The following is a 25,771-nucleotide window of genomic DNA, read 5'->3' as shown; positions in this document are numbered from 1 at the left end:
AATTCACATTAGATATATGGTCACATTTGAGGTGTTTGTTTCTTTGTTACAATTTTTTTTTTATGTTCGTGAATCGTTATTTATTTGCACTTATCCAGAAGTCAATGAATAAGTTAGAAGCCAAAGTTATAAGACTTTAAATAGAGTATACAAGTCCTTATTTTTTTTCCTTATTGGAGCTTATCAGCCCCAGTTCCTATTCACTTTTATCTGGAAAAGTGCAGCCTGGACATTCTGCTTCTTTTTCTGTTACATGGGGGAAAATCAAATGAGTTTGGAAGGACTATTTGAATGTCTGTTTTACTTGCTGATTTGCTTTACATTCATTAGCACTTTAATCGAAGCATATTCTATGCTAGTCGGTGTGACCTTTTATCTTACACCTTTAACCCGATTATTCAGGTAGGGTAAGGTTAGTCAAATTTACAAATTTAAGCATTATATTTTTTGCTAATTGAAATTAGTTATTTTTTTCCCCTAACCATGGCAGAAAATCTCATCTCAGCACATTTGATGAATGGCCATGTTGTATGTTGAATTTAATCTTTTTGTATGAATATCAACATTTGTGAATTTAGTAAGTTGAAACAGTTTTGGGGTTTAATTGATCTAATTTTGTGTCTCTGGAAAAAACGTTGATATTATTATGTATGACATTGTATTATGTTGAATATCAACGATTGTTTAGTTTTTTTTTTTGTCTATTTGTTAAATTACCACCTCTGTGGCTAAGTGGTAGAACACTCACTCTCCACACCTGAGACCCGAGTTCGAGCCCAGCTTGTGACAATACTGTGGAAAAACACATATGTGAGATTGAAATAAATGAAATCAGAAGTTAGAGTCATTAAGTAGTTTCCTGTATGTTTCATAATTCTGAGAGCTGCAGTTTACTGACTCACATGTGACCTTAGACTAGTATTGTTTACATTTTTAGAGGTTCAGAAAGAGCAACCTGCTTGCTGACAGCAAGACCGTTCTTAATATTCTGTATTACTGGCTGAAATGGTTAAAGGGTAAGGGTGGTACAATGCCCTTTTCACAAGATGTAAAATAAGTATTTGATGTCCACAGAGTGTGTATGTGAAGTCTCAGCTCAAAATACCCCAAAGATATTTTTATATAGCATGTTAAAATTGTCACTTTTTGAGGGTTAGCTGTAGTTTGCTTTTATTTTCGGCAAATAATTTTGTCAGCGAAATACCTTAACCAAGTTTAGTGTTTTTGTTCTTACCTCATATTTACATACAAAATATTTTCTCCATATTTTGAGTCTAATAGTTTATTTCAACTTGTAGGGTCATTACAACCTAATATCTGGACATTACTTTATAAATATAGGTGAATTAGAAGGGTGAATTAATTTACCCTCTCAGACTCCTGTCGTGGATATTTTCCCTAAACCTAACTACCTGGGTCTCGTCTACTGGCGACGTCCCCACTCGGGTAGATTATTCCCTAAACTAACTATCTGTACCTGGGTCTCGTCTCCTGGCGACGTCCCCACTTGGGTACCTGGGTCTCGTCTCCTGGCGACGTCCCCACCTGATATCTTACCTAGTCTAACTTGTTCCTCTAACTAATTAGTTTTCTAAACTAGCTTCCTACCTAAACTAGCTTCCTACCTAAACTAGCTTCCTGCGCAGGAATAAATCGACAAACAGACCTGCAAATGTTCTTTAAATGCTTTAATCACGGCCAGGAGATCTTCCCGAGCAGTTCTCAGGGAATCTCTCCCAAGAAACAAGGCCGGAGGATCTCAGACAAATTCCATTGAGAATCCCACCGAAAAATACATATACAACAGTTTTTATAGAATCAGGGTATGGCATAAATTTCATGCTGCATTACATAATTTCCCCACTATTTGATTGGTTCTTCATATGCAAACCCCTCTGTTACTAGGTAAAGCAAACTCTGATCTTGTGATTACTTATCACAAGGTTTTAAAGATGACTTAATTTGTTCTAACAGACTTGTCTAGTTTCACTTCCCATAACTATGTTATTTTTACCCATAGACACATACTCAAAATCACAAGTTTTTCCCCAAAGAGTTTTGACACATTAAAAGTATATGAATGTTATTCCTGCAAGAAAAACAAATGTTAGTTGATTAATTATAGTTGATTAATTAAAATCCACCACACTCCCCATCTAACTCTAAATGATAATACACATTACAAAAATTTGAAGAAGTGGCTTTCCTAGAAGATAATGTGCTATTGATCCTCCCACAAGCGAAGAGCCCAGGAATACGGCTCGTCTTATTTGTTGGCGCAGCCATTTTCGTGAATAATAACCGGTTATTTTAGTAAATTATACGGAGGAAAAACACACAGACATCACTCGGCATTCTGTTGGACCTGAACATCTTTTTATTAGCATATACCCATTTATGGATAGCAGATACACGTGACACACATGAGCAGTATGAGGGCACACATTACAAACTTTAACACCCCCACTTGTTCTCATACTGTGTAGATTACAGAGGCGGACAGAGTACACAGCTTCATTACTTGAGTAAAAGTACAGATACCCCTTGCTAAATTTTACTCAAGTACAAGTAAAAGTACTACAGTCAGATTTCTACTGAAGTACTTGTTTTTAAAAATACTTGAGTATCAAGAGTACAAGAGTACATTTTCTAAATATTGCATTACTACTGCCACAGTGCTTACATTGGTAAACACAGCAGACACTTGAAGCGAAAACTATCATTAACTTGTTCAGAAAATTGAAATAGTCTGGCGAGGTGGGGCCACGGGTTGGCACATTCCCGGGATGGACCTGCTGCGTCTTCATCCATTGTTTCGTCCATGGTTTCATCTCTTATCTAAATCTGACCATGGAGTTGACTTTGGCGGAAAGCTGAAGGTGATTTCTGATCAGTGGCGCCTGCACAATCCAATCACATTTGAGAGGGAAACAACAAATTGAGGGTTTCTGAGATTTTTCTTTTTTCATTTTTTTTCAGAAGAAGTAACGGGTACTCACGGTAATGGATAGAAATGTAGTGGAGTAGAGTACAATATTTGCCTCTCAAATGTACTTGAGTAAAGTCATGAGTACTCCCCAAAAATGATACTCGAGTAAAGTACAGATCCCTCAAAATTGTACTTAAGTACTGTACTCAAGTAAATGTACTCCGTTACTGTCCGGCTCTGGTAGATTACCATTATAACAACATAACACATGAACAGTCTTGTATTTCTCTTTTACATGCCAAACATAAGACTTTTGAACTTTTCAAGTTTAAACTTTGTTACTGGTTTAGTCATAACATCAGCCACCATTTCTTCAGTGGGACAATACTCAATTGTCACTTTACCATCACTGAGTGCTGATCGAATGAAATGATACTTTATATCTACATGCTTACATCTTTGTCGACACACTGAGTTCTTTGACAGAGCAATGGCACCTTGGTTATCTTCAAAGATTTGTACTGGCTCAAACAGACAACCATTTTCCATGCCATTCAACAACTGTACAAGATACATGCTTTCCTGTGTGGCTGCTGCCAGTGCCATGTACTCAGCTTCACATGTAGACAAAGCAACTGTGGACTGTTTCTTTGACTTCCAGGAAATTAAAGGACCATTTTGAGTAAGACTAAAACAGTATCCTGTCGTACTCCGCCTGTCATTTAGATCTGATGCCCAATCAGCATCACTGTATGCCACAAGTTTGAGATTTTCCTCTCTTTTCTTGTAACAGTTCATGATCAATTGTACCTTTTAAGTACCTCATCACATGTTTCACTGTAGACCAGTGTTGTTCATTTGGATCAGACAGATATTGCGACAATTTACTGACAATCCAACTTAGATCAGGTCTGGTACATGTCATCAGATAGATCAAACTACCCACTGCCTCACGGTACCTTTTAGGATCAACAGGATCATCATCACAGTTGTAGTCAAGTTTTTGCTCACATGGTGTTGACCTGGGTTTACAGTCTGACATATTGAATCTCTCTTGTACCTTGAAAATGTACCTTTTCTGACTCATTTTCGCGTGCCCTTCATCCTGATGAAAATCAATTCCTAGAAAATATTTTAGTTTTCCCAGATCTTTAATTTTGAATCTTGCTGTCAGCATCTTTTTCACACAATTCAGTGAATCATTGTTACTAGCAGCAATGATCAGATCATCAACCCAGATTACAACAATCACTCTCTCTTTTTCAGTTTGTTTACTGTATACACAGTGATCGGCTGAATTCTGAACAAAATCATTTTCACTGAGGTAGTCATGTAAAATTTTGTTCCAATTTCTACCTGACTGTTTTAACCCATATAGTGACTTGTTCAGTTTACACACTAGTTTCTCACCTATATCTGACTTCACTTCAAATCCTTCTGGCTGTTCCATATATCTCACAGTCAATTGGGGCATGTAAATAGGCCGTTTTTACATCCATCTGGTGGAGTTCAAGATCATATTGTGCTGCCATTTGCATTAAGGCACGTACTGAAGTGATATTTGCTGTTGGTGAGAAAGTCTCTTTGTAATCTACCCCCATCACTTGAGACTATAGCCTTTTGCAACATATCTGGCCTTGTATGTCTCAGTCTCATCTGCGTTGTTTTTGACGGCATAGACCCATCTACCCCCCACTGCATGTTTACCTTTAGGTAGCGTAGTTAGAGTAAATGTGTCATTTTCCTTAAGGGAATTAATTTCCTCTTTCATGGCCCTAGCCCACATCTGTGACTCACTTGAACTCATAGCATCCTTGAATGTTTGTGGTACACCACACACTCTGTAACAGAAGTCCACATTAGTCAGAATCTGGTCATCACATTCCACATCAGAAACATAATCAGACAAATATTGAGGAGCTCTCCTATTTCTCTGAGGATAACGCATTCTGTGATCAACTACCTCTATCTGAGCACATTGCTGATTTTTAGTCTCATTTTGAGGTTTATGAGTCTCTAGTGGGATCTGATCAGTCAAATTTTTTTTGACTGGGAGGATACATATCTTTCCCCATGGAAATCATCATCTTACATTGAAATGTCAGTCTGTGTTTGGTGTTCAGTAACACACTTTGTTACAAATCTCACAAGCCTGTGCTTGAGAACTTTTCCTGTGTCTGGATAATAGACCAGGTATGCAGGGCTGATTTTGTCATACCCTACAAAGGTCCCTTTTTCACATCGTGCATCTAACTTCTTTTTGTCCTGCTTGTATACTGAACCAAAAACTCTAATTTTTGAAAGATCAGGTTTTCTCCCTGTCAGTGCATAGTATGGGGTTTGCTGTATTCTGCCATTGTAGCACCTGTTGCGAATTACTGCAGCAGTCGTTACGGCATACGTCCACAACATCTTGGGTAGATTGCTCTCTAAGAGCATACATCTTGCCATTTCAAATAGCGTTCTCCAATTTCTCTCAGCAGTCCCATTTTGATGGGGTGAGTAAGGTGCTGAGGTCTCATGTCGAATACAGTTCTTACTTAATAGAGACAAACTCTTTTGCCATAAATTCTGTGCCGTTGTCTGATGATCTAACACATTTTATAGTCCCATAAGGGGCTGTATCAACGAGAAATTTTTCAGTAGCTTTCAGTGTCACTCTTAGCTTTTAGAAAATACATGAACATTGAACCTGAGTAGTCATCAGTAAATGCTAGTGCATACTTGAAACTGTCTTTAGCTAAAATGACAGAACGAAAAATAAATAAATAAATAAAAGTAGAAATAAATAAATAAATGCAGAAATAATAGTAAAAATAAATACATTTTGGTAATATAAATGGCTATATCTGTATTTTTACATGTATTTAATTATTTATTTATGCATTTCTATATGTATTTATTTATGTATTTATACATTTATTTATAAATTTATGTATTTATATATTTATTTATTTATATATTTATATATGTATTTATTTATACATTTATTTATTCCTACATTTATTTATTTATGTATTTCCACATTTCTACATTTATTTATGTCTGTATTTCCACATTTCTACATTTATTTATTTCTGTATTTCCACATTTCTACATTTATTTTTCCCTGCGCATGTATGCTAATTGACCAATGGCTAAGCCTCGCCCCCAAACGCGATGAGCCAATCACAGTACGCATAGCTAACCCAATACACTTGGACATTCTCTGCTTCCTCGTCCATTGCAATGCATTGCGGTTGTCATTTTGGCTTTTAAACAGCGTGAGTGTGTGATTTTGGTTGGGTGACAGTTGTAGGTTACAGTTTGACAAGAGTTTACAGTTTGACAAAAGCACAATGTTGTGTTTTACACAAATATAAGTAGGCTAAACACTTTGCAGTTTTAATTATGTCCTGTATGAACAAAATGGAGTATGTTTTTATGTTTCCACTGTTCGATCGCGCCCCGGCACCCGCTCTCTGACACACACACACACACACACACACACACACATTCCAGCAATGCAATCTTGACATCGCAGCCTGTTCATTATTCTGCGCTCCCACCAAACGCGAATAGAGCGTCAGATTCGCGCGTATCCGCGTCTAGTTCGGCGCTTGAACATTTTGAATCCAAAGCGAATAGGACGCGCGTGTAAAGCGAGCGTTTGAAGCGAAATAGCACCAAACTATAACGTTTACACTGTAAATCTTTGTTCTGGAGCTGAAGCTTATCGACCTTCTCAACAATAAAATTATTAATATAACCCTCCAATGCATATTTAAGGCCCTTTTGGTGACATCGAGATGATATATAATCTTTCTGTCTCCAAAAAATCATCAATTGCCTCCTGAAATGTCTCCTACTGTGACAGCTGCCAAAGCGCCTGTTACCGAATGTTGACTGAGTGAGTGGAGGGGGCGTGGTTAGCCATTGGTCAATTAGCATACAGGCGCAGGGAAAAATAAATGTAGAAATGTGGAAATAAATTTTTTACAGTGGGAAATACAGAAATAAATAAATGTAGAAATGTGGAAATACAGAAATAAATAAATGTAGAAATGTGGAAATACATAAATAAATAAATGTAGGAATAAATAAATGTATAAATATATAAATATATAAATACATAAATATATAAATAAATGTATAAATACATAAATAAATACATATAAAAATGCATAAATAAATAAATAAATACATGTAAAAATACAGAAATAGCCATTTATATTACCAAAATGTATTTATTTTTACTATTATTTCTGCATTTATTTATTTATTTATACTTTTATTTTATTTATTTATTTTTCGTTCTGTCATTTTTAGTCCTTCATACCACAGTGCTTACATTGGTAAACACAGCAAACACTTGAAGCGAAAACTATCATTAGCTTGTTCAGAAAATTGAAAAATAGTCTGGCGAGGTGGGGCCACGGGTTGGCACATTCCCGGGATGGACCTGCTGCGTCTTCATCCATTGTTTCGTCCATGGTTTCGTCTCTTATCTAAATCTGACCATGGAGTTGACTTTGGCGGAAAGCTGAAGGTGATTGCTGATAGGCTGTCCCAATCAGTGGCGCCTGCGCAATCCAATCACGTTTGAGAGGGAAACAACAAATTGAGGGTTTCCGAGATTTTTCTTTTTTCCTTTTTATTTTTTTTTTTAGAAGAAGTAACGGGTACTCACGGTTATGGATAGAAATGTAGTGGGGTAAAGAGTACAATATTTGCCTCTCAAATTTACTTGAGTAAAGTCATGAGTACTCTCCAAAAATGATACTCGAGTAAAGTACAGATCCCTCAGAATTGTACTTAAGTACTGTACTCAAGTAAATGTACTCCGTTACTGTCCGGCTCTGCGTTTGAGATATCTTCAATTAGATTCTGACTAGCCATAACTCCAGTTCAAGATATCTTTAATTCACCTCAATTCAAGATATCTACATGTTCCTTTTCAGATATCTTAAATTAAGTTTTGACTAGGCGAAATTACGTTGTAGATATCTGTAACTGGAGTTATGTCTAGTCAAAATGGCGTTGTAGATATCTCAAACTGGAGTTAGGGATAGTCATAATTTAATTGGAGATATCTATTATCAAGTTAAAGATATCTTGAAATTAATTTTGATTAGAGATATCTGAAATTTGAGATATCTGTAACTTTTATTCTGCCTAGTCAAAATGTAATTACAGATATCTTGAATTAGAGTTTTGACTAGGCCAAATGACGTTGCAGATATCTGTATGCATGCATCACACTTTAAGGCGGGCGTACACGGTGCGAGTTCGGACCAGGATCGGACACTCGGGAGGTCGTGAGATATTGCACACGTTGCGAGTCAGTTAACTGATAATCGCGTCAAAGCAGCTGGTACACGGCACGACTGTCCTGCACGAATTTTATCCCGAGCCGGCAGCAATCACGTGAGCTTTCGCGCTAAACACAGAGACCGTCAATGTTGCATGCAGGCAAAGCTTCAGATAGAAAAAATGACAGAAATGTGTGTGCAAATCTCTATGGTGCAAATGCTTTGTTGTAAAGCAGAGAACAGTAGCCATTCCTTTCAACATAAAAACTAGAGAGAGAGAGAGAGGTGTGTGTGTGTGTGTGTGTGTGTGTGACAGTGTATGCGCACGCTGTATGGTTGCTGCCACTGAGGTATAGCCCCACGTGGTTGTGTATGATTAGCAATAGGGGACAGCTGGTGAAAATCGGGCCGACTCCCCGAATTTTTTAAACATGTTTAAAAATGATCGGGAGGTCGGGGAGGTGCTCATAACGTGCTCGGCTCGGCTCGTAATTCCTCTCACATGCTGCGAGCCGCGACCATGCGAGCATCACCGATTCCACTCGATTTCTCCCGAGTGAAAAAAATCATCTGCGAGCTCGTAAAAACAGCAAAAATCGCACCGTGTACGCCCGGGCGGGAGCAGAGCGTGTTGTTCATCATCAAATCACATAGCACATGTTAACTGTTAACTTTAATTAGCACTGATTAGCACCATGTCGGAGCAACCAGAGTTTTTAATCGTCTTTTTTCATGCTGTTAGATACTGTTTCAAACTGAAAAAATAAAATAAAAAATAAGAACGAATCTGAACTAAGAACTTTGTTTCTCATCTGGAAGTTAATGTTATTGTACTTTCAAGAATAGCATGCATGTAAGCATCTTGTACATGTAGGTGTTCATTTGGGTATTGTATTGCTGTAAGATGCCTACAGAGCCAGAGAACATATGCTGCATGGAAGTAGAACACGTATTGAATTAACTTACGGTTATAATTGATCTCGTTTTCATAACACGTATTCATGTTACGAAATTTGTGGCAATAAAGGTGAAAAGACGGATGCGACAGCTTGAGCAGAGCAGACTCCCAGTTGTATGAGTGAGCATCCTGGATTGGAGCCTGTTTGTTTAAACGTGTATTCTCTTCAGAATGCATACAACATTTATCGAGCCGACTATGGAACCTTACGTCTACGTGGGATTGACCAGTACGTGTCGATGAATAGTGTTTTTAAATGTTATGTCAAGTTTTTATATTTTATTAAAGTTTGAACATTTTAATGCAGGGCTATATAATATAATAATATATTTACATCTTTAATCAACCTACACATATTGACTGCACAAAAGTAAAAACTTACCTATATTCTGAATTGCAACCATGAACTTGACAACACATACGGCAGAACAAACTTAATATTTATTAAATATCACAATACACTCTGCAAATACAAGAAAATGATTTCACAATTTGTATAAATAATTAGTGGAAGGATCTTACTTTATTCTTGTAATTAAATAAACATTGCAGATTCTACAAAACCAATACATACTGTAAACAAACTAGTGAATATTTGACATTTTATATACAATAGTAAGAAATAACTTCAGGAGTCTTAGATAGTGCTTGTCAACAGCTCTATAGAATTATAAGAAAGCACAAAATGAAGCATAGGCTGTGCTATAAAAAAACAAAAAACAAAGACATTGCTAAAAAATAAAAAGTACTATCTGTACATTGACCATGTGCCTGTGTTTTAGTCGTTACAGGTTTCTGGCATATCGCTCCTTTGTGAGCTGGTGCTGGGGTTTCCTTGGCCGTGGGTATGTGTCGTGATTCCAGCCTGTGTGGTGATGAGGGTTCGCCGTGAGTTTCCAGATGATCAGGGCAGATATGTTGGTTTCCTACAAGCTGATGATTGAATCTGGACACCATGGTGGAGACGACCTCCTCCTTGTCTGGCCGCTCATACTCCGCACAAAGGTCTGGTGGTATGGGTATCTTAAGTACCTCATCCATGTATGAAGCAGGTTCCACAAAAACATGCTCAAATATTAGGTCCTGCAGGTCATCTAGGTACTCTGTGCAATAAAACAAAATTTACCCTAACTTTCAGGAAAACTTGCAATAACACTGTTAATTTATATTTCATTTTATAAAATAAAAAAATTAAAGTAACTTACTGAATGTTGGTGGTGTCTTCACTTGTTTGATAGTGCATTGTCCTTTCCTGGCCTTTGGAAAGTTCACTTTGAATAGTGGATGTCCTGTTGATGATGTTGCTTGTGCACGACCAGCATTTTCATTGTAATGAAATGCAGCCAGGTATAGTCTGCAAGTGCACAGACACAATTCAGGAAAATAGCCTATAGTGATGTAAAGTTATTTTAACAGCAGTTCAATTACCTGCAGAACATTCCAAGAAATGGGAACACCACATTTTTTGGGGCAAACCGTAGAATGACACTATGAAATGACTCCAAAGATGAAGTCTGGTGATGTGGACTTAGTTTGGTGATGTCCTTCAAAATCCGCGTGTTTGTCATCACTTTCTCCAGCTTGTAGAATGCCTGAGTTCCTATGAGAAATGATACAAAAATTGCATTAATTGCAACTAATAACTTTAATTTGAGGTTATTTACACTTCGACTAACAATCCCTTTTTTTTTTTAATTTTTTTTTTTTTATGTCGTGTTGCATAAAAATAACATTTGTTTACAGTATCATACCGGCAACAAGCCACTTGTTTCTGTCTCTGCTTCCCTTTAGAGGATGTAGACGAGCAGGAAAGTTTGGATCCTCATGAGTGTGTACGTTTCCTGACATGGTTCAGAATCGATTTCCATTTGGCCACTCTTTCTGGTCCAGTGGTTGAAGATGATGCAGTCCAGTAAATGTGGTTTTTAATGCTTCTCTGCCATTTCCGTCATTTTTCCGTAAGTCTTTCATCTTGGAAATGTTTTCATGTTTCCTCGCAATCCCTGTAAATAAAAATATAGACAAGCATTTTACTGCTGAGAGTAAATACAGTGATGTTCACAGTTTGCCAGTACTAAATATTTGTGATATGCCTATAAACTGTCACAATTTCTTAATTTTCATATTATACCCACTAATAAATCTATGTTATTGAATTTGTACGATTTATAATGAATAAAACCTTTTTCGATGTGCCACACATCATAAAACTGGTTGATGTTACGTTCTCTGAGGTACTTTTGTATTTGTGGGTGGCGGTCAGTTACAATACACTCCAGAGTAACACCACGAGCTTCCAACAGGGCAAGGCTCCTCTGTAATCCTTCTTTTTCATGTGGTAGCTTCCTCCCACTTCGTTACTCTGAATTAGACAAGTAGGGAATGAAACAACCATCTTAGACAAACCAGAAGTTTTAAACTTCTCAAAATTAAATTTTTTTAAATACTGATATTTCTTCTCTACCACCTGAACCAGCTGTGTGTCCACAACGGTGTTGGTCTGAAGGTCCATCAATGTATAGCTTCCAAACTTTGCAGAGTGGCCTTTGAAAGTAATATTACACCAAGCATTATTACCACAAGTGCATTGAATTCAGTTAGATACCACCTATATACCTACAGTACCATGCATGTTATGCTTCATGATCCGGAAAATACCCAAGCATCCATGCATCCTTCTTATTTACAACTATGTACCTGGTGAGTCAGCCCTCGTGTCACCTCCAACGATCACCCTTTCCCTTTCACTCAGGCGATCTAGCGTCTCATTTTGCCAGCGCGTCCACTTGTGCACTATAGCTGGCTCAACGTACAATCGGGAATGGCGCCGAAAGGTGTCATACTTGAAAAGTTGCAGATTCATTGTAGAGCATATCTGGTGACACAAAAAGCGGCCAAGATTATGTAGCACATTATTAGTTTTAAATAATAAATTTTAACATGGTAAAGTGTTAATAAAAACTTGTTAATGTACTTGATATTTCATTTACCTTTTCGGATTTGTAGAACGAAGCCCCACAAAGATATACTATAGCAGAAACATGGAGGTTCCCAGCTGGAGTACTGCCTAGAACCGGCTGGCTTTTCCATTTGCGTGAATACTGACAGTTTTTGCAGATTTGTTCAACTCGTATAAAATGTTGTATTTTCATCAATTTTCTGGTTTTATGAATGGGACAAGATGCTTGAGCACTAATAAACAAAAACTCGTATTGGTTAACAAATATTAAATACAAAAGTAACAAAATATAATAATAATAAAAATAATACAATTCTGAACCAGGGGTGTTAAACTCAGTTCCAGAAGGGTCAACAGGCATACTTGATCTTTTGTAATGAGCCTTAGAGAGTTGATTAGCTGCCTCAGGTGTGTTTCATAATGATTAGAGGTAAACTCTGCAGTGCTGTGGCCAACAAGGAACTCAGTTTGACACCCCTGTTCTAAAACAAATGCACAGTTTTGAAACTTACGACATGTCTGCTGTCTCCGTTAAAGTTGTGTCCGTCTCTGCTGGATCAAATGTATAATCTTGCTCTTCAGGTGCTACTACAGATGATGTGTCCATTAGGGTTTCTTCGTCATCCTCTTCCTCCAGTTCCACACGAGGTCTCTTTGATGGCCACTTTATAGGTGTAGAGCAGGGGTTCCCAAACTTTTCCATTCCAGGACCCACCTAGACAAGAATAATCTCTCTCAAGACCCACCTAAATATAAAATAATTTTAAAGCATGAATGTGGGGTGGGAGGCGTTAGTTCTCTTTGGAGCAGTTTTTTTTCCTTGTTATAGTATGAAAAGTTTAATTGCAATACAAATTGTTGGCACATTATCAAAAATTGAGACTCTAACAGCCTAATGGCTGTTGAAATAATGTGAAGAATACTGAGTAGTTTTTGTCTGCTGCCTCAACTGATTTACCAGACATGGCAGAACAAATTTAAAGAAATGAAAAAAAGATTTTAAAAGCTTAATCATAACCAAAAGTTTGATATGACAAAAATCAGAATATAAAAAAATATAATTGACTAATAATTTTATTTGACAGTAGGCCTAGGACCTAGAATTTCAATACTAATATTTATGCTGTGAGTGTTGTTAAACGCATTGCGTTATTCAGCGCAGAAAACGCTTTCGTGCTCGTGTGTGTACATGGGAAATACTTTTTATATATAGGCTATATTTTTTGCGTTGTAGCAAAATGCATGCAAGGGAACGCAAACAACGCACTCTTACGACGACCATATCTCTGAAAGACAACAGTGCTGTGTTGAACAGACGACAGAGAAATCAGTGTGCGATTTGTTTCATGAAGCGCGCGCTTATTGCGACATGTGTTAACAATTTCAGCGTCTCAGAGCGGCACGGTTCATTAAGCGTTTGTGCGCATTATTAACAAGAAGAAACTCGTTTACTCCAATCACTGCTCTGCATTTTGCATGAGATTGCATTACACCGGATAATTCAAATGTCACGAAAGGCTGATTCAGGTCTCCGCTGCGTTTCCCAAAAGCATCGGGAGCTAAGCTGATGTAGAGACCACAAGTGGCAACGGTTTTACGATCTACTTAGGCATACGATGTTTTTGGGAAACGCAGCGCCTTTCGTGACATTTGAATTCTCCTGTGTAATGTGATCTCATAGCGATTTCTATTTAACGTTGGTACATCGTGCAAAATGTTTGTGTGTGTCATTCATGAATCATGAAACGTAAATTTAACTGCAGCCAATAGTGACTGCGCGACCCACCTCTTCCCAATCTGCGACCCACAAATGGGTCGCGACCCACAGTTTGAAAACCCCTGGTGTAGAGGTCCTAAATGTTAAACCAGCTGCTGGTGACAAACTGTCAATGTCCGAAAATGTATCTGTTGTCTGGACACCTGTTATATACAAAGTAGTTGTGTGTTACTGTTATGTGACACTTATTGTGTAACAAGACTAGTTATAGGTCCTCTGTATAAGCAGTATCATGTAATACATAAACATACCTGAACATGAAACGTCTTCATTGATAACCGAGTACCAACAGACTTGGTCAGCGGTTTTGCGTCTGTCTGGCAAGCAACATCTCTGGGTAAAATAGAGAGAGGCTACGTTGGATTATTACATGCAGCCACGCAACACCTACAACGCTTGGGAGACATTCTCGTCAGTGCAGCGATGGCGGATGTGATGCCCGGAGAAGAATCTGTGGAAGCAGTTCTCCAGGATCTGGAGCGGCCTGAGGATGGAACATTTCAGACATCAAAATCTGTTTTTGTTTTATTTATTTTTTTATAATATTAATTATCAATGTTAGCGATCACATCAAATTGTTACTTTGGTTTCACTTTATTTTGGTCCCTTTAAGACATTCTATAAATCTACAAGGAACACTGCACCTGCATGTCTACTAACTCTCATTAAGAGTATTAGTAGAGTATTAGTAGACTGTTAGTTATAACAGTTACTTATAGTCAGTAGAGTGTCTATATAAATGAAGGTGTTCTGACTATAACAATAACATTACAATGAACACAAATTTGAAAATCTCACTACAAATAATCCAGAATTTAAGACAAAAGATAATAATCCTACTCTGCTTGTTACACTTCCTCACACCTGAAACTGATCGAGTGAATCTCCTCAGCTTCTCCGATCAAACCATTGATGTTGTACGATAAAACCATTGATGTTGTAACATCTGCTCTAAGCTGGGGCGTTTAGTTGGATCCCGGGCTAGACACTGTCTAATCAGATCCCTGCAGTCTGTACACATTTTAATAAGGAGAGAGCTGGTTAGTCATGACCATGTGACCTGGCATACGTTGGTTCGCTATACGTTGAGCTACAGTATATATAAAAATTCTGACACACTACAACCTTTAACTTTCTGTACCAATCGTTTGCTTTATGTGTGTTTATCAATGTTATCATCATTATTCACTCACATTTGGATAAGTTGGGGTTCTGAAATGTAACTTCGGCTTGTGTGATTTCCATTCTATTAAGAAAAGGAGGACATGTGTTCGACAACATGTACAGCAACACACCGAGGGACCAGACATTTGCTGGGACGGCGTGGAATCGAGGTTCTGTAAAGACTTCAGGTGGGCAGAATTCAGGAACTCCTGTAAGAAAGACATTTGCACATTGTTGAGCTTTTTTTTTAAGCATCACCAAATAATTAGTACGTCACTACCTTCAGTTTTCCACACTCCCAAAAATGCTCACCCCTGTATATTTTGCTCTCGTAGCCTTCACTACTAAATAGCTGACCGCAGCCAAAGTCTATTAGCTTGAGATCCATCGTGTCTTTCTTAAACAGGAAATTCTGCGCATGAATGTCATTATGGAAAACACCACGATGGATGCAGTGTTGCACTGCCCGCACAGCCTGTCTCATGACGACCCGTGAGAAACAGTCACTCCAAGGTTGACGAGTGATTGAGTCCAGCAAGCTCTCGCAGGGCTCCGGATACTCCATAACCAGAATGAATGTTGTAGGATGTTCAAACCACTCGTACAGTTGTATGACGAAGGGGCTTATGGGTTCTCGCTTCATCAGCAGCAGCAGCGCCACTTCGGTAACGAGAGGTTTGGGATTCCCAGGCTAGAGAGAAGAAGCAGACAGAAGGTTAGCTGGGTAAAAATCTGAAGAAAACATCATCTTGAAATGTACTATTCTTTGATCTTTTTAGATGCGTTCAAAAGAGCCTTATCAGCTCAAAGTTATTTGGTGTATTTTGTATTTTGGTAAATTTGTGTTCATCGTAATGTTATTGTTATAGTCAGATCACCTTCTTTTATATAGCGGTTGATGCTATATAATAATGGTAAATCATTATTTCTCCAACATTATTTTAAACACTATTATCTTGTTTTCCACTAAAAAAATAAGGCTTGTTTTTACAGAATATTAAAATTATTTCCCCCATTATAATATTAATTTCTTGACCAGCGCTGACATTTTTAAAATAAAACAATGGATCTAGGAACAGACACTCAACTGATTTGTTGATCACACTTATACCTAATTTTTCCTATGGGTGTATTAACTACAGTAATCTGCACTTAAACAACTCGATACACATTCAGGTTTTGGCCAACTTACAATATTAAGATAGCGATCGTTGTCAATCTTGAGTATCCGCTTGATGGCAACCTGCACAAAAAAAAAAAGAAGACCCAGTTTCAATAACAGTAACAGTATTAAAGCACCTGGCCTTGAACTAAGTATTAAACCATCTGTAAATTGTTTTGATCCATGCAAGAGCAAAATGTTTGTACAATTCAGTAAGATTTACCTTTTTGCCATCAAATGTGCGTGTCCCCAGGAACACACTGCCAAATCCTCCGGATCCAATTAGCTTTTCCAAGTCATAGAGAGACTCAAAGGACTCTGAAAAACAAACAGAAAAATATGAGACAATTATTAGCTTGCTAGACCCTTTGTTTTACTTACAAAATATCAGTGCTGGTCGAGCAACAGTAAATCGGACATGTTAAAAACTTGACTCAGTTATGCATGAAATAGCAAAATCTCTCTCTGTAGACTTTGCACTGCCCAGCCTTATTTCAGTCTCACCTGATGAGCTCTTGTTCAGTGGAGAAGCCTCCACGGCACCGTGAGCAGTTCGGCCAGTTGATGTCTCTGTTGGCTCGACAGGACACAGAAACCCTTCGAGGCTGCCAGACCTAGACAAACCCTGGCATACCTCAGGGAGTGAGCAAGCTAAAGATGACGAGATGTCCGGAGAAGAATCTGTGGAGACAATTCTCCAGGATCTGGAGTGGCCTGAGGATGGAACATTTCAGACATAAAAAACTGTTTTTGTTTTAATTTATTTTTTATAATATTAATTATCAATGTTAGCGATCACATCAAATTGTTACTTTGGTTTCACTTTATTTTGGTCCCTTTAAGACATTCTATAAATCTATAAGTAACACTGCACCTGCATGTCTACTAACTCTCATTAGAGTATTAGTAGACTGGTAAGGGTTAGAATAAGTTGACATGTAGTTGAAAAGTTACTTATAGTCAGTAGAGTGTCTGTTCCTAGATCCATTGTTTTATTTAAAAAATGTCAGCGCTGGTTAAGAAATTGATATTATAATGGGGGAAATAATTTTAATGTTCTGTAAAAACAAGCCTTATTTTGAGTGGAAAAAAAGTTATACTTGTTTAAGTAATACTGTTTAAAATAATGTTGGAGAAATAATGATTTACCATTATTTGGCTTGACGCCGGAGTGATCTGGAGCAGGTGGTGATGATGGTTCAGGAATAAAAGGCTCCACAACATTCACAGCACTACTGGAACAGCAGCTGAAAACACCCTTCAAGAGCTTATGGAAACGACCAGGTTTCTTCATACGTTCTGGAGCTTTTTCTGAAATGAAGAAAAAACTAATGAAAACAACTATTAAAACAACCCATCTCTGACCTCAAATTAAGCAATGATATAATGACTTAACTTACATTTTACAATTCAAATCTTAATAGTGCAACAGACCCTCTGCAAACTCTTTATTGTGATGCTCCTCCCAACAGACATTCAGCTGTCTATAAGTAACATTGCACCAACATGTCTACTAACTCTCATTACAGTATTAGTAGACTTGTAGGGTTAGAACAAGTTGACATGTAGTTGAAAAGTTACTTGTTGTCAGTAGAGTGTCTGTTGCTAGATGCATTGTTTTATTTAAAAAATCAGCGCTGGTCGAGAAAATAATATTATAATGGGGGAAATAATTTTAATATTCTGTAAAAAACTATCCTTATTTTGAGTGGAAAACAAGATAATACTGTTTAATGTTGGAGAAATAATGATTTACCATTATTTGGCTTGACTCCAGAGTGATCTGCAGCAGGTGGTGATGATGGTTCAGGAATAAAAGGCTCCACAACATTCACAGCACTACTGGAACAGCAGCAGAAAACACCCTTCGTAGCATTCCAGAGCCTGAGGCAAAGACCAGGTCTCTGCTCATGTTCTGGAGCTTTTTCTGAAATGAAGAAAAAACTAATGAAAACAACTATTAGACCAAGTATGATCTCATTTGGAAGCTGACAGCTGGCAGTTTATTGTAAATGTAGAATTAATTATTGGCATAATGAAAAAAATAGTTATAAATAGCTTCAAAGTTTTGTAAAGTTATTAGAAATGTATTTAATTTTACTCTTAATATTACTCTGAGAGTGTGTGTGACAGTGATTTATGTGCATACATGTCAGTCACTCTTTTTTATAGTCTATGGTCCGTCAGCGCGGCATCGCTCGTCAAGTTCGTAGAGAGTTTATTCAGTCCATTTTAAATTCTGATTTTGTCCGCCTCTCAAATGGGCTCAACCAGTGGTTCTCAACCAGTGGTTCTCAACCGGTGGGGCCCCCACAGGATGGGGAATTATTTTCTTCTTTTTATTAATAAAAAAAAAAAATTATCAATAAACTACTGTCATCAAAAGTTATCGTTTTGTATATACATAACTCCTGAATAAAAATTTAAATGTGTTTGAAGTGATTTAAAAAAAAAAAATCAACGAATTTGATTGGTTTGTCATTAGTGAGCGCGCAGGTTTTATTAAGCGAGTCAATGAGTCGTTCATGCAAACGATTCATTCAAACGGCCGATTCATCAAAAATGAGACAGATGTTTGTGAATGGGTCAATTGAATCTTTGACTCAACCGATTCGTTCAAAAACTGAATCATTCAAAACACGATTGAGTGTTGCTGTGAGACGCGCTATGTTGTGGTCTTTGTTTGGATTCATCGGGAACTATTTTCACTGCTAAAATAAACCAAAACAGTCAATATTTCTTCTAAAATGTAATTGACTTAATATTAACTTACTTGTTTATTGAACTGTCATATGAAATCAGTGTCACATTTTCATTCGTGATGGTTAATTAAAGGTATAGTGGAGGATATTTCCGAATATTAGATAAGACCCTCCCTCTCCACTTTTTGAATAAGTTTGATTGATTTAACAGAATGATTGACAATTAGGAGGACCAATAGTATAGGTGATCCACCCGGGAAGTAAAAAATCCTCCACTATACTTTTAAGTGATCGGTCGTGTGATGTTGCTGAACTGTATCAAATGTTATAAATATAAAAACACCCCATTTAGAAATTTAACCGCAGTATGTTAATTGAGTTTGTGTGTGTTACCCTCATAGACTCGGCGCTCATTTGATTGATTTCTCCTCGAGAGGCTGCGCGAGCCTCAAAAGTTTAGCAGTAAGGTCCGTGCACACTGACCGAGTCCGAAACTGTCGTATTCGTTTTTTCATATTCGTCATTTGGTGGCTTTCAATTGTCAAAAACACCCGCCTATCCCCCCTATAAATGTGTGATAAAGTGTAGGCTACACAAATTTGTGTTCGCTTCAGGTTTGTTAATCAGATTCTGTAATCTTCATGACTCGACGCTTCAGTTTACGGTCAAGAGACAGAGCAAGATGAGGAGACTGAGAGAAAAAGAAAGGGTGATGGAGATGGAGATGAGGAGAGAGCAGGTATTGAAAACTAATCTACTGCCCACTGACATGGTTTTAAAGCTATTTCTTATCCTTTTTTAGGCCTTCAAACGTCTTAAAATGCACATATCAGAAAAAAATTTGAACCTCATAACAACCTCAAATTTAGGACGTCTTTGATGATAAAGCCTTGTCTACAGCCCTGTATTAGGCATAAGATCAATGCTGAATGTGTAGCCTACATATTGTGAATTAATTTAATAAAGTTTATTACCTAGATTTCCTAGTAGCTTTCAGTAAATGAATGCGTCTAAGAAAAATATTCATAAATTCATCCTATCAGTTGACCTGTTTACACTGACAGACTGCCCATTGTTTTTAAAGCTCTTGTTATCCTTTGTTTTTTTTTGGCCTTCAAAACACCTTAAAATGCACATAATAGATCAGAGAAATCAAAATTAATAAAAAAGCTATAGGACATGACACATATTAATATATTTTGAAGCCACTAGATGGCGCTCTTCTCACTTGAATTTTTTTTTTTTTAGGCCTGCACTCTATTTTGATGTGAAATGTTGCATAAAAATAAAATAAAAAAAAATATATATTAATTCTATTGGAAAAAATAGCTCATAAAAATTACATAATTAATGCAAAGTATCATAAAAAACTCAAAAAATTATAAATAATAATCAGAAAATATTATAGAACAAAAATATATTTGATTGGTTATCCTGGGAAAAAATAAAGCTAAATTTTAAGGCTTCGTCCGTTTTATGAAGAAGCCCTGAGGGTTAAATTTGAAAACTCCAAAAAGCAACGAAATTGTCAGACATCCATTAGTGCATGTTCACAGAGGAAAACAACTGAAATACAGCGCTGATTGTTCTCTCGAACGATACTCGACGACAACGACGGAATCCAAGGCTGTGGGCTTTGTACCAAAGTAATGGGTGTATTAAATTGTATGAAATAATCCCGAAAAAAAAGCACAAACACTGCAGCGAAAGCAAGTTCAGCAGCAACATTTGCTGAGGTGAAGTGACGGCTAGTAATAACAGCAGACAAACGGAAACGGCTAGCATTGACATCAGCGACAACCCACCTGTCACTCAAGTGGCCACACCCTTAAATGCAGATATGTAAATATTAATCAACTAAACGGATGAGTTATAAAAAAATTCACCCCCTCACAGTTGTTATGAAGGGCAAAATTAGCTGTATAGACCAAAGCCACATAGAGATCCAAGCTGTAAACATTTTATTTTCTGCTGTAAAGTTGGTAATTTTAACATGGGGGAGATACAGATTTGACTCACTTCTGCAGCCAGCCCAAGCGGCCAGTTAATGAATTGCAGTTTAACTCACTTCCGTGTTGGTTTCAAGAAAGAGAAGGGGAGGTTGCCGCTTGGTATAAATTCAATAAATATTATTCCTGTCTATAGAAATCTTATGTAAACCTATGAGAATCTATCAATATTTCTCCAAATCTGCAATTTCTTTTGAGCTAAAAGCCCTGAGGGACGTTGTTTTGTCAAGCGCTGTCATGACAACAGCACAGTTTTTTTCTGAATGGGAGAGGATGACGCGAATAATTCATATTAAAGGTATCGACGCATTTTTTTCATTTCATAACTCCTGAAACAAATTAAGACATAACTGCCACTATAAGTTTCTCAGAATACAATAGTTGTCAAATACTCAAACTTGGGTCTTATATCTTTTTAATGATGTATAGTTTGTCAAGGTATAACATTAAATCATTAAATAAAAAATAAAAAAACGCTTCAGTGCGTAACGTTACTTCTGTACTTTTACTCAAGTAAAAATCAGTCTTTTCAACTTTTACTTGTAACTGAGTAATATTTGACCAGTAGTATCTGTAACTTACTTTCACTCAAGTAAGGAAATTGTGTAACGTTAACTTACTTTGTCCATCTCTGGGCAGCGGATCCTGATCTCGGTCATCCGAAACGGGTCTCCAAACCTCCTGACCAGCCGCAGCTCTCCTGGATCTGGAGTGCTCTTAGGATGGAATATTTCACATATCACATAGTTTAATAATAATAATCAATGTCTGTGGTCAATTACAGATTTTTACTTAAGTTAAGTTACTCAAATTCAATTCAAGTTTATTTCACATGCAACGAATGAATCAAATAAATTGGATCAGTCAGTCATTGTACAACATCACACCACAAAACATAGCAAATGAAAAATTAAAGCACTCACTTCCTCTTTCACCCATCATGTGCTTGCGAGCCATCGACCTCCTCCTCCTCCAAACTACAATAAAATCAATACAAAATACAACAAAATACAATACAAAAGAAAAATCTCCTCGGAAATACTCCCCTGAAAAAAAATATCAAAAATTATATGACAGAAATTGTATGGCGCTTTCAAAAATGTAACTCTATAAAAAGGATATATCCTCCGATGTCCTTCTAGAATAAAAGTCTCCTCTCAGAAATCCAGAAAACAGCTTAAAAGTCTCAAGTATCGCACAGAAATTCTCTGCAAAAGTCTGTTACTTCGCCTCGTCTCTCAACAGACAAAGAGCTCGGGGAGTGCAGATCGATACATGCAGATTGCAGAATTCATAAGACGCGTCACTATAGCAACTAAAATTCGAATCATAGCATGATGCAGGCCCATACTAGCGATCGGTTCAAGTGTAAATATTGGCAGAATTCATAAAACGCGTCGCTAACTATGGAAGTGTTTTCCTAACATAATTAAAATTAAAATGCTTAAAAAGATCAAATAATAAATCAAAGTCTCAAAACAACTGTTCATATGATAAATCAAATGGTCAAAATATTAAATAATAAATCAAACTCTCAAAATGGCTGCACAAATTATAAATCAAATGCTCAAATGCAATTTCATTTCCTCATTCGGATTTGATTTTTAATTTTCATTATCAACCCAGTATAAACCTGTCATAATTAAATCTATAAGTCAATGCTCAAATCATAAATCAAATGCTCAAATGCACATCGAAAATGGCAAATCAAATGCTCAAACGCACATCGCAAATGATAAATCAAATGCTCAAACGCGGTAGGCTATGCGTCAGGGATGATGGATGGGAGGAAGAGGCCAGGAGGGGCTGAAAAAGCTAGGTTGATAAAAAGAAAGGCATTGGAGGAGGATGCTGCCAAATGTTCCAAGCTTACAGATTTATTTTCAAGAGGACAAACACAATTGGCAACAGGTAAAGAGAGATAGGTCTAGTAATGATTAGCATTAGCAACGTAATTATTCGGCTAATAGCCTACTGTTGTAGCGGTGTCAACCTATTCACAAGCAAAATATAAAATTTAATTAAAATAATAGCCTTTTTGTATCACCCAATACATGTCGATTCATAGACTTTGCAAATATTATGCAATTTAATATTGATGATAACAAAACTCAAGATATGAAAAAATTTGCACTGTTGATATTGGATTGGAATATTGGATTCAATCTTTTTGTCAACTTGTTTTCTTTTAATTAGGACTGGTTTTATATTTCTATCTACATTTATCTGAGAGTAGGTATCACCGTTTTTGATTAAAAAAGCATTATTTTTGAATATTTTTGAATACAAATAAATCTGTAAACATTAGTTCAATATGCCTCTTTGTGGAATAGTGGGATACATTTCAAATGCTTTCTTTCTTTTTTTCTTTCTGCTTTTGTTAATTTATCAACCTATCCTTGTGGAATAGTGGAATATTTTTTGTTAACTTCTCAGCTTAAGTGAATTATTATTTAACCTTTACATTATTTGTTGAACTATGGTATTAATAAAAACTACACAATAGTAAGAGCTGAACTGTTGCTTCATTTATCCAGTTTGGAAAAAGTGGTAATTTGGAATTCCACCATGGAAAAAGTGGGCCGGTCTTGGGCCTGAAACTCCCGGGCTGAAAAGTTCCCCCACTCCGGCCCTGTCTTCACCTTCACCAATATCTTTAATGAGACATTTGTTAGATGAAGTGAACCACTAAAATATTTATCATGATGAATGTGTTTTTTATATGATCAGTGTATTTAAATATGTTGTGTATAGGTCTAAATGGTTTAATTGCATAGTTGAAAAGTATTTGTGGAGCGCTACTGTATATGATTATTTATAGCGGTTCTGTTTAGACCGAATACCTGCGATTACTCAATTGCATTTACAAGAAATATGCAACACTTATTACTCCATAACAGTTTCATGTAGACTTAAAAGTACAAAGTACACTATGTCAGTCATCATGACTTAAATCTTTCCACAATAATTTAAAAATAAAATGTGTTATTCTTTATTTTAATGTCACTAACAAGCCAATCAATCATACTTACATAAGTTTTAGTTTTTATTTAAACAGCCAATGAATTATTTGCATCAAAAATATAAAACATTATAAAATCTCTATACTGTCTCTTAATTGTTTTCAAAAGTCAATTGAAAATCTAAGAAAAGTATACTTCTTTCTTGTAGTTTAATAAACTTGGACACTTTTTTTTACTTTCACTCAATTATTAATATTTTTATTTTTTTGCCTAGTTACTTAGACTTTTAATTGAGTAAATAAAAATGTATACAGTATCTGTACTTTAACTTTAGTACAGTTTCTCACTACAAGTACATTTACACCCCTGTTTAATAGAGGTCTGTTTTTGTATGTTGCAAAGTAAGAGTCTGATTACCTTATTTTAATAAAAGCAAACCAAATTCATAGATGTAAAGATAAAGAAAGTTGAACATTAAATATGTTACATTTTATTTTAAATCAAGTATTCTGCCTTTTTGCCATGTTATTATTATGATGTTGTTTGAGTCAGTACTAAAGCATCTATCGTCATCAATCCACACTTGATTTTCTCCTCTGAAAACTGAAATGTAAATTAGGTCTATTTGTAAACTGAAACATATAAAGAGTTTGTGTTTATGGCTAGAAATGCGCTTGTACATTTCTTTGTGTGCTTTAACAGTTTGTGCTGTGTGTGTTATTAGGTGTTTGCTGTAGAGATTTCAGCATCAGTCTGCCAGAGAAGATTGAAGCTCTCAGTGGATCCTGTGTGATCATAAAGTGTACATTTGAGATTGGAGATAAATATGACAAAGACCTCACTGAGAGTGCTGCTATAGGAGTTTGGTTCAAAGATGGAAATAATGTGTTTAACTCTAGAGTTCACTTTACTAATCACTTTAAAGGGGCAACTGGAAAACTACATGAGAAGAACTGCACTACTATCTTTTATAATGTTAGTTCAAATCATAATGGTAAATATCACTTCAGGATTGAGAGTGGTGATCTGAAATACAGCTACAAACTAAACACCTCCACTGTAAATGTCTTTGGTGAGTGATTTGAGTCCTTTTTATTTAAATGAATGTGTTAAAAATTATGTTAATAATTTAAATGTATTTGTCATGCCATTATTGTCAGTGTACTTAATCTTGTATTCATGTGTATTTCAGAGTCTCCCCCCAAACCCACAGTAAAGCTTTATAAGGATCAGGATCAGGAGGTGTTGGAGGGGAGATTTGTGAGTCTGCGCTGCTCTGCTGAGACTCTCTGCTCCTCTCCTCCACCAACTCTCACATGGAGCTTCACTCCCAGAATCCCCCTCAGTGAGAGCAGCAGACAACAGGAGCTCCTCATCTCTGATCTGAACTTCACTGCTACTCACCGTCACCACAGAGTCACTTTCACCTGCACTATAACCTACCAGCTACAGGACAAGAACAAAACAGCACAGGACAACATCACATTACATGTTCAGTGTAAGTGATGCTTTGTATCAGTTTTGACTTGGTAATCATATTATTGTAAATTGTATTGTGTGGCAATGTATTTTTTCCCCTCAGATCCCCCTAAAAACACATCAGTGTCTGTGCTTCCGTCTGGCTCGGTGTTGGAGGGCAGTTCTGTGACTCTGACCTGCAGAAGTGATGCAAATCCAGCAGAGCTGAACTACACCTGGTCTAGAAAGAGTGAAAGAGAGTTGAAGCAGCTGCAGACTGGACCCACCCTTACCTTCAACAGGACCGACCCGACACAGAGAGGCTGGTACATCTGTAAAGCTCAGAACAAACACGGCTACAATGAGTCATCAGTGATGCTAGACATTCAATGTGAGTAA

The 25,771-nt window shown here is 36.8% G+C and overlaps 2 protein-coding genes and 2 long non-coding RNA genes across 4 annotated transcripts in view; 1 reads left to right on the top strand and 3 right to left on the bottom strand.

The window, feature by feature from the left end:
* LOC307157697 (B-cell receptor CD22-like) overlaps positions 1-25,771 on the top strand; it is a gene marked incomplete at both ends in the record, with an annotated part of 97,191 nt that extends 71,420 nt beyond the window's left edge. Inside the window, one exon of the mRNA XM_079869624.1 lies at positions 25,497-25,771. Coding sequence (XP_079725750.1) covers positions 25,497-25,771 — 275 coding nt within the window. The remainder of the gene's footprint in view (positions 1-25,496) is intronic.
* On the bottom strand, positions 9,600-12,020 carry LOC307156603. The gene is made up of 7 exons (XR_013820741.1): positions 11,876-12,020; positions 11,646-11,722; positions 11,361-11,540; positions 10,920-11,181; positions 10,607-10,778; positions 10,384-10,532; positions 9,600-10,281 (listed from the first exon to the last, which is right to left on the bottom strand). It is a non-coding gene; the product is annotated as an uncharacterized lncRNA (long non-coding RNA).
* LOC307157015 (serine/threonine-protein kinase pim-2-like) lies at positions 14,187-17,228 on the bottom strand (the record flags this gene model as incomplete). Its single annotated transcript, XM_079868748.1, has 7 exons — positions 14,187-14,398; positions 15,108-15,287; positions 15,391-15,769; positions 16,271-16,321; positions 16,464-16,558; positions 16,745-16,954; positions 17,195-17,228. The coding sequence occupies 7 exons, from the start codon at positions 17,226-17,228 to the stop codon at positions 14,268-14,270; spliced, it is 1,080 nt and encodes a 359-aa protein (XP_079724874.1). The 3' UTR covers positions 14,187-14,267.
* Positions 18,066-21,924, bottom strand: LOC307156613. The gene is made up of 3 exons (XR_013820751.1): positions 21,875-21,924; positions 21,572-21,667; positions 18,066-18,167 (listed from the first exon to the last, which is right to left on the bottom strand). It is a non-coding gene; the product is annotated as an uncharacterized lncRNA (long non-coding RNA).

Source organism: Squalius cephalus (genome assembly GCF_949319135.1).
Source record: "Squalius cephalus genome assembly, chromosome: 4".
NCBI classification, from domain to species: domain Eukaryota; kingdom Metazoa; phylum Chordata; class Actinopteri; order Cypriniformes; family Leuciscidae; genus Squalius; species Squalius cephalus.
This window is presented reverse-complemented; position numbering and strand designations above follow the sequence as displayed.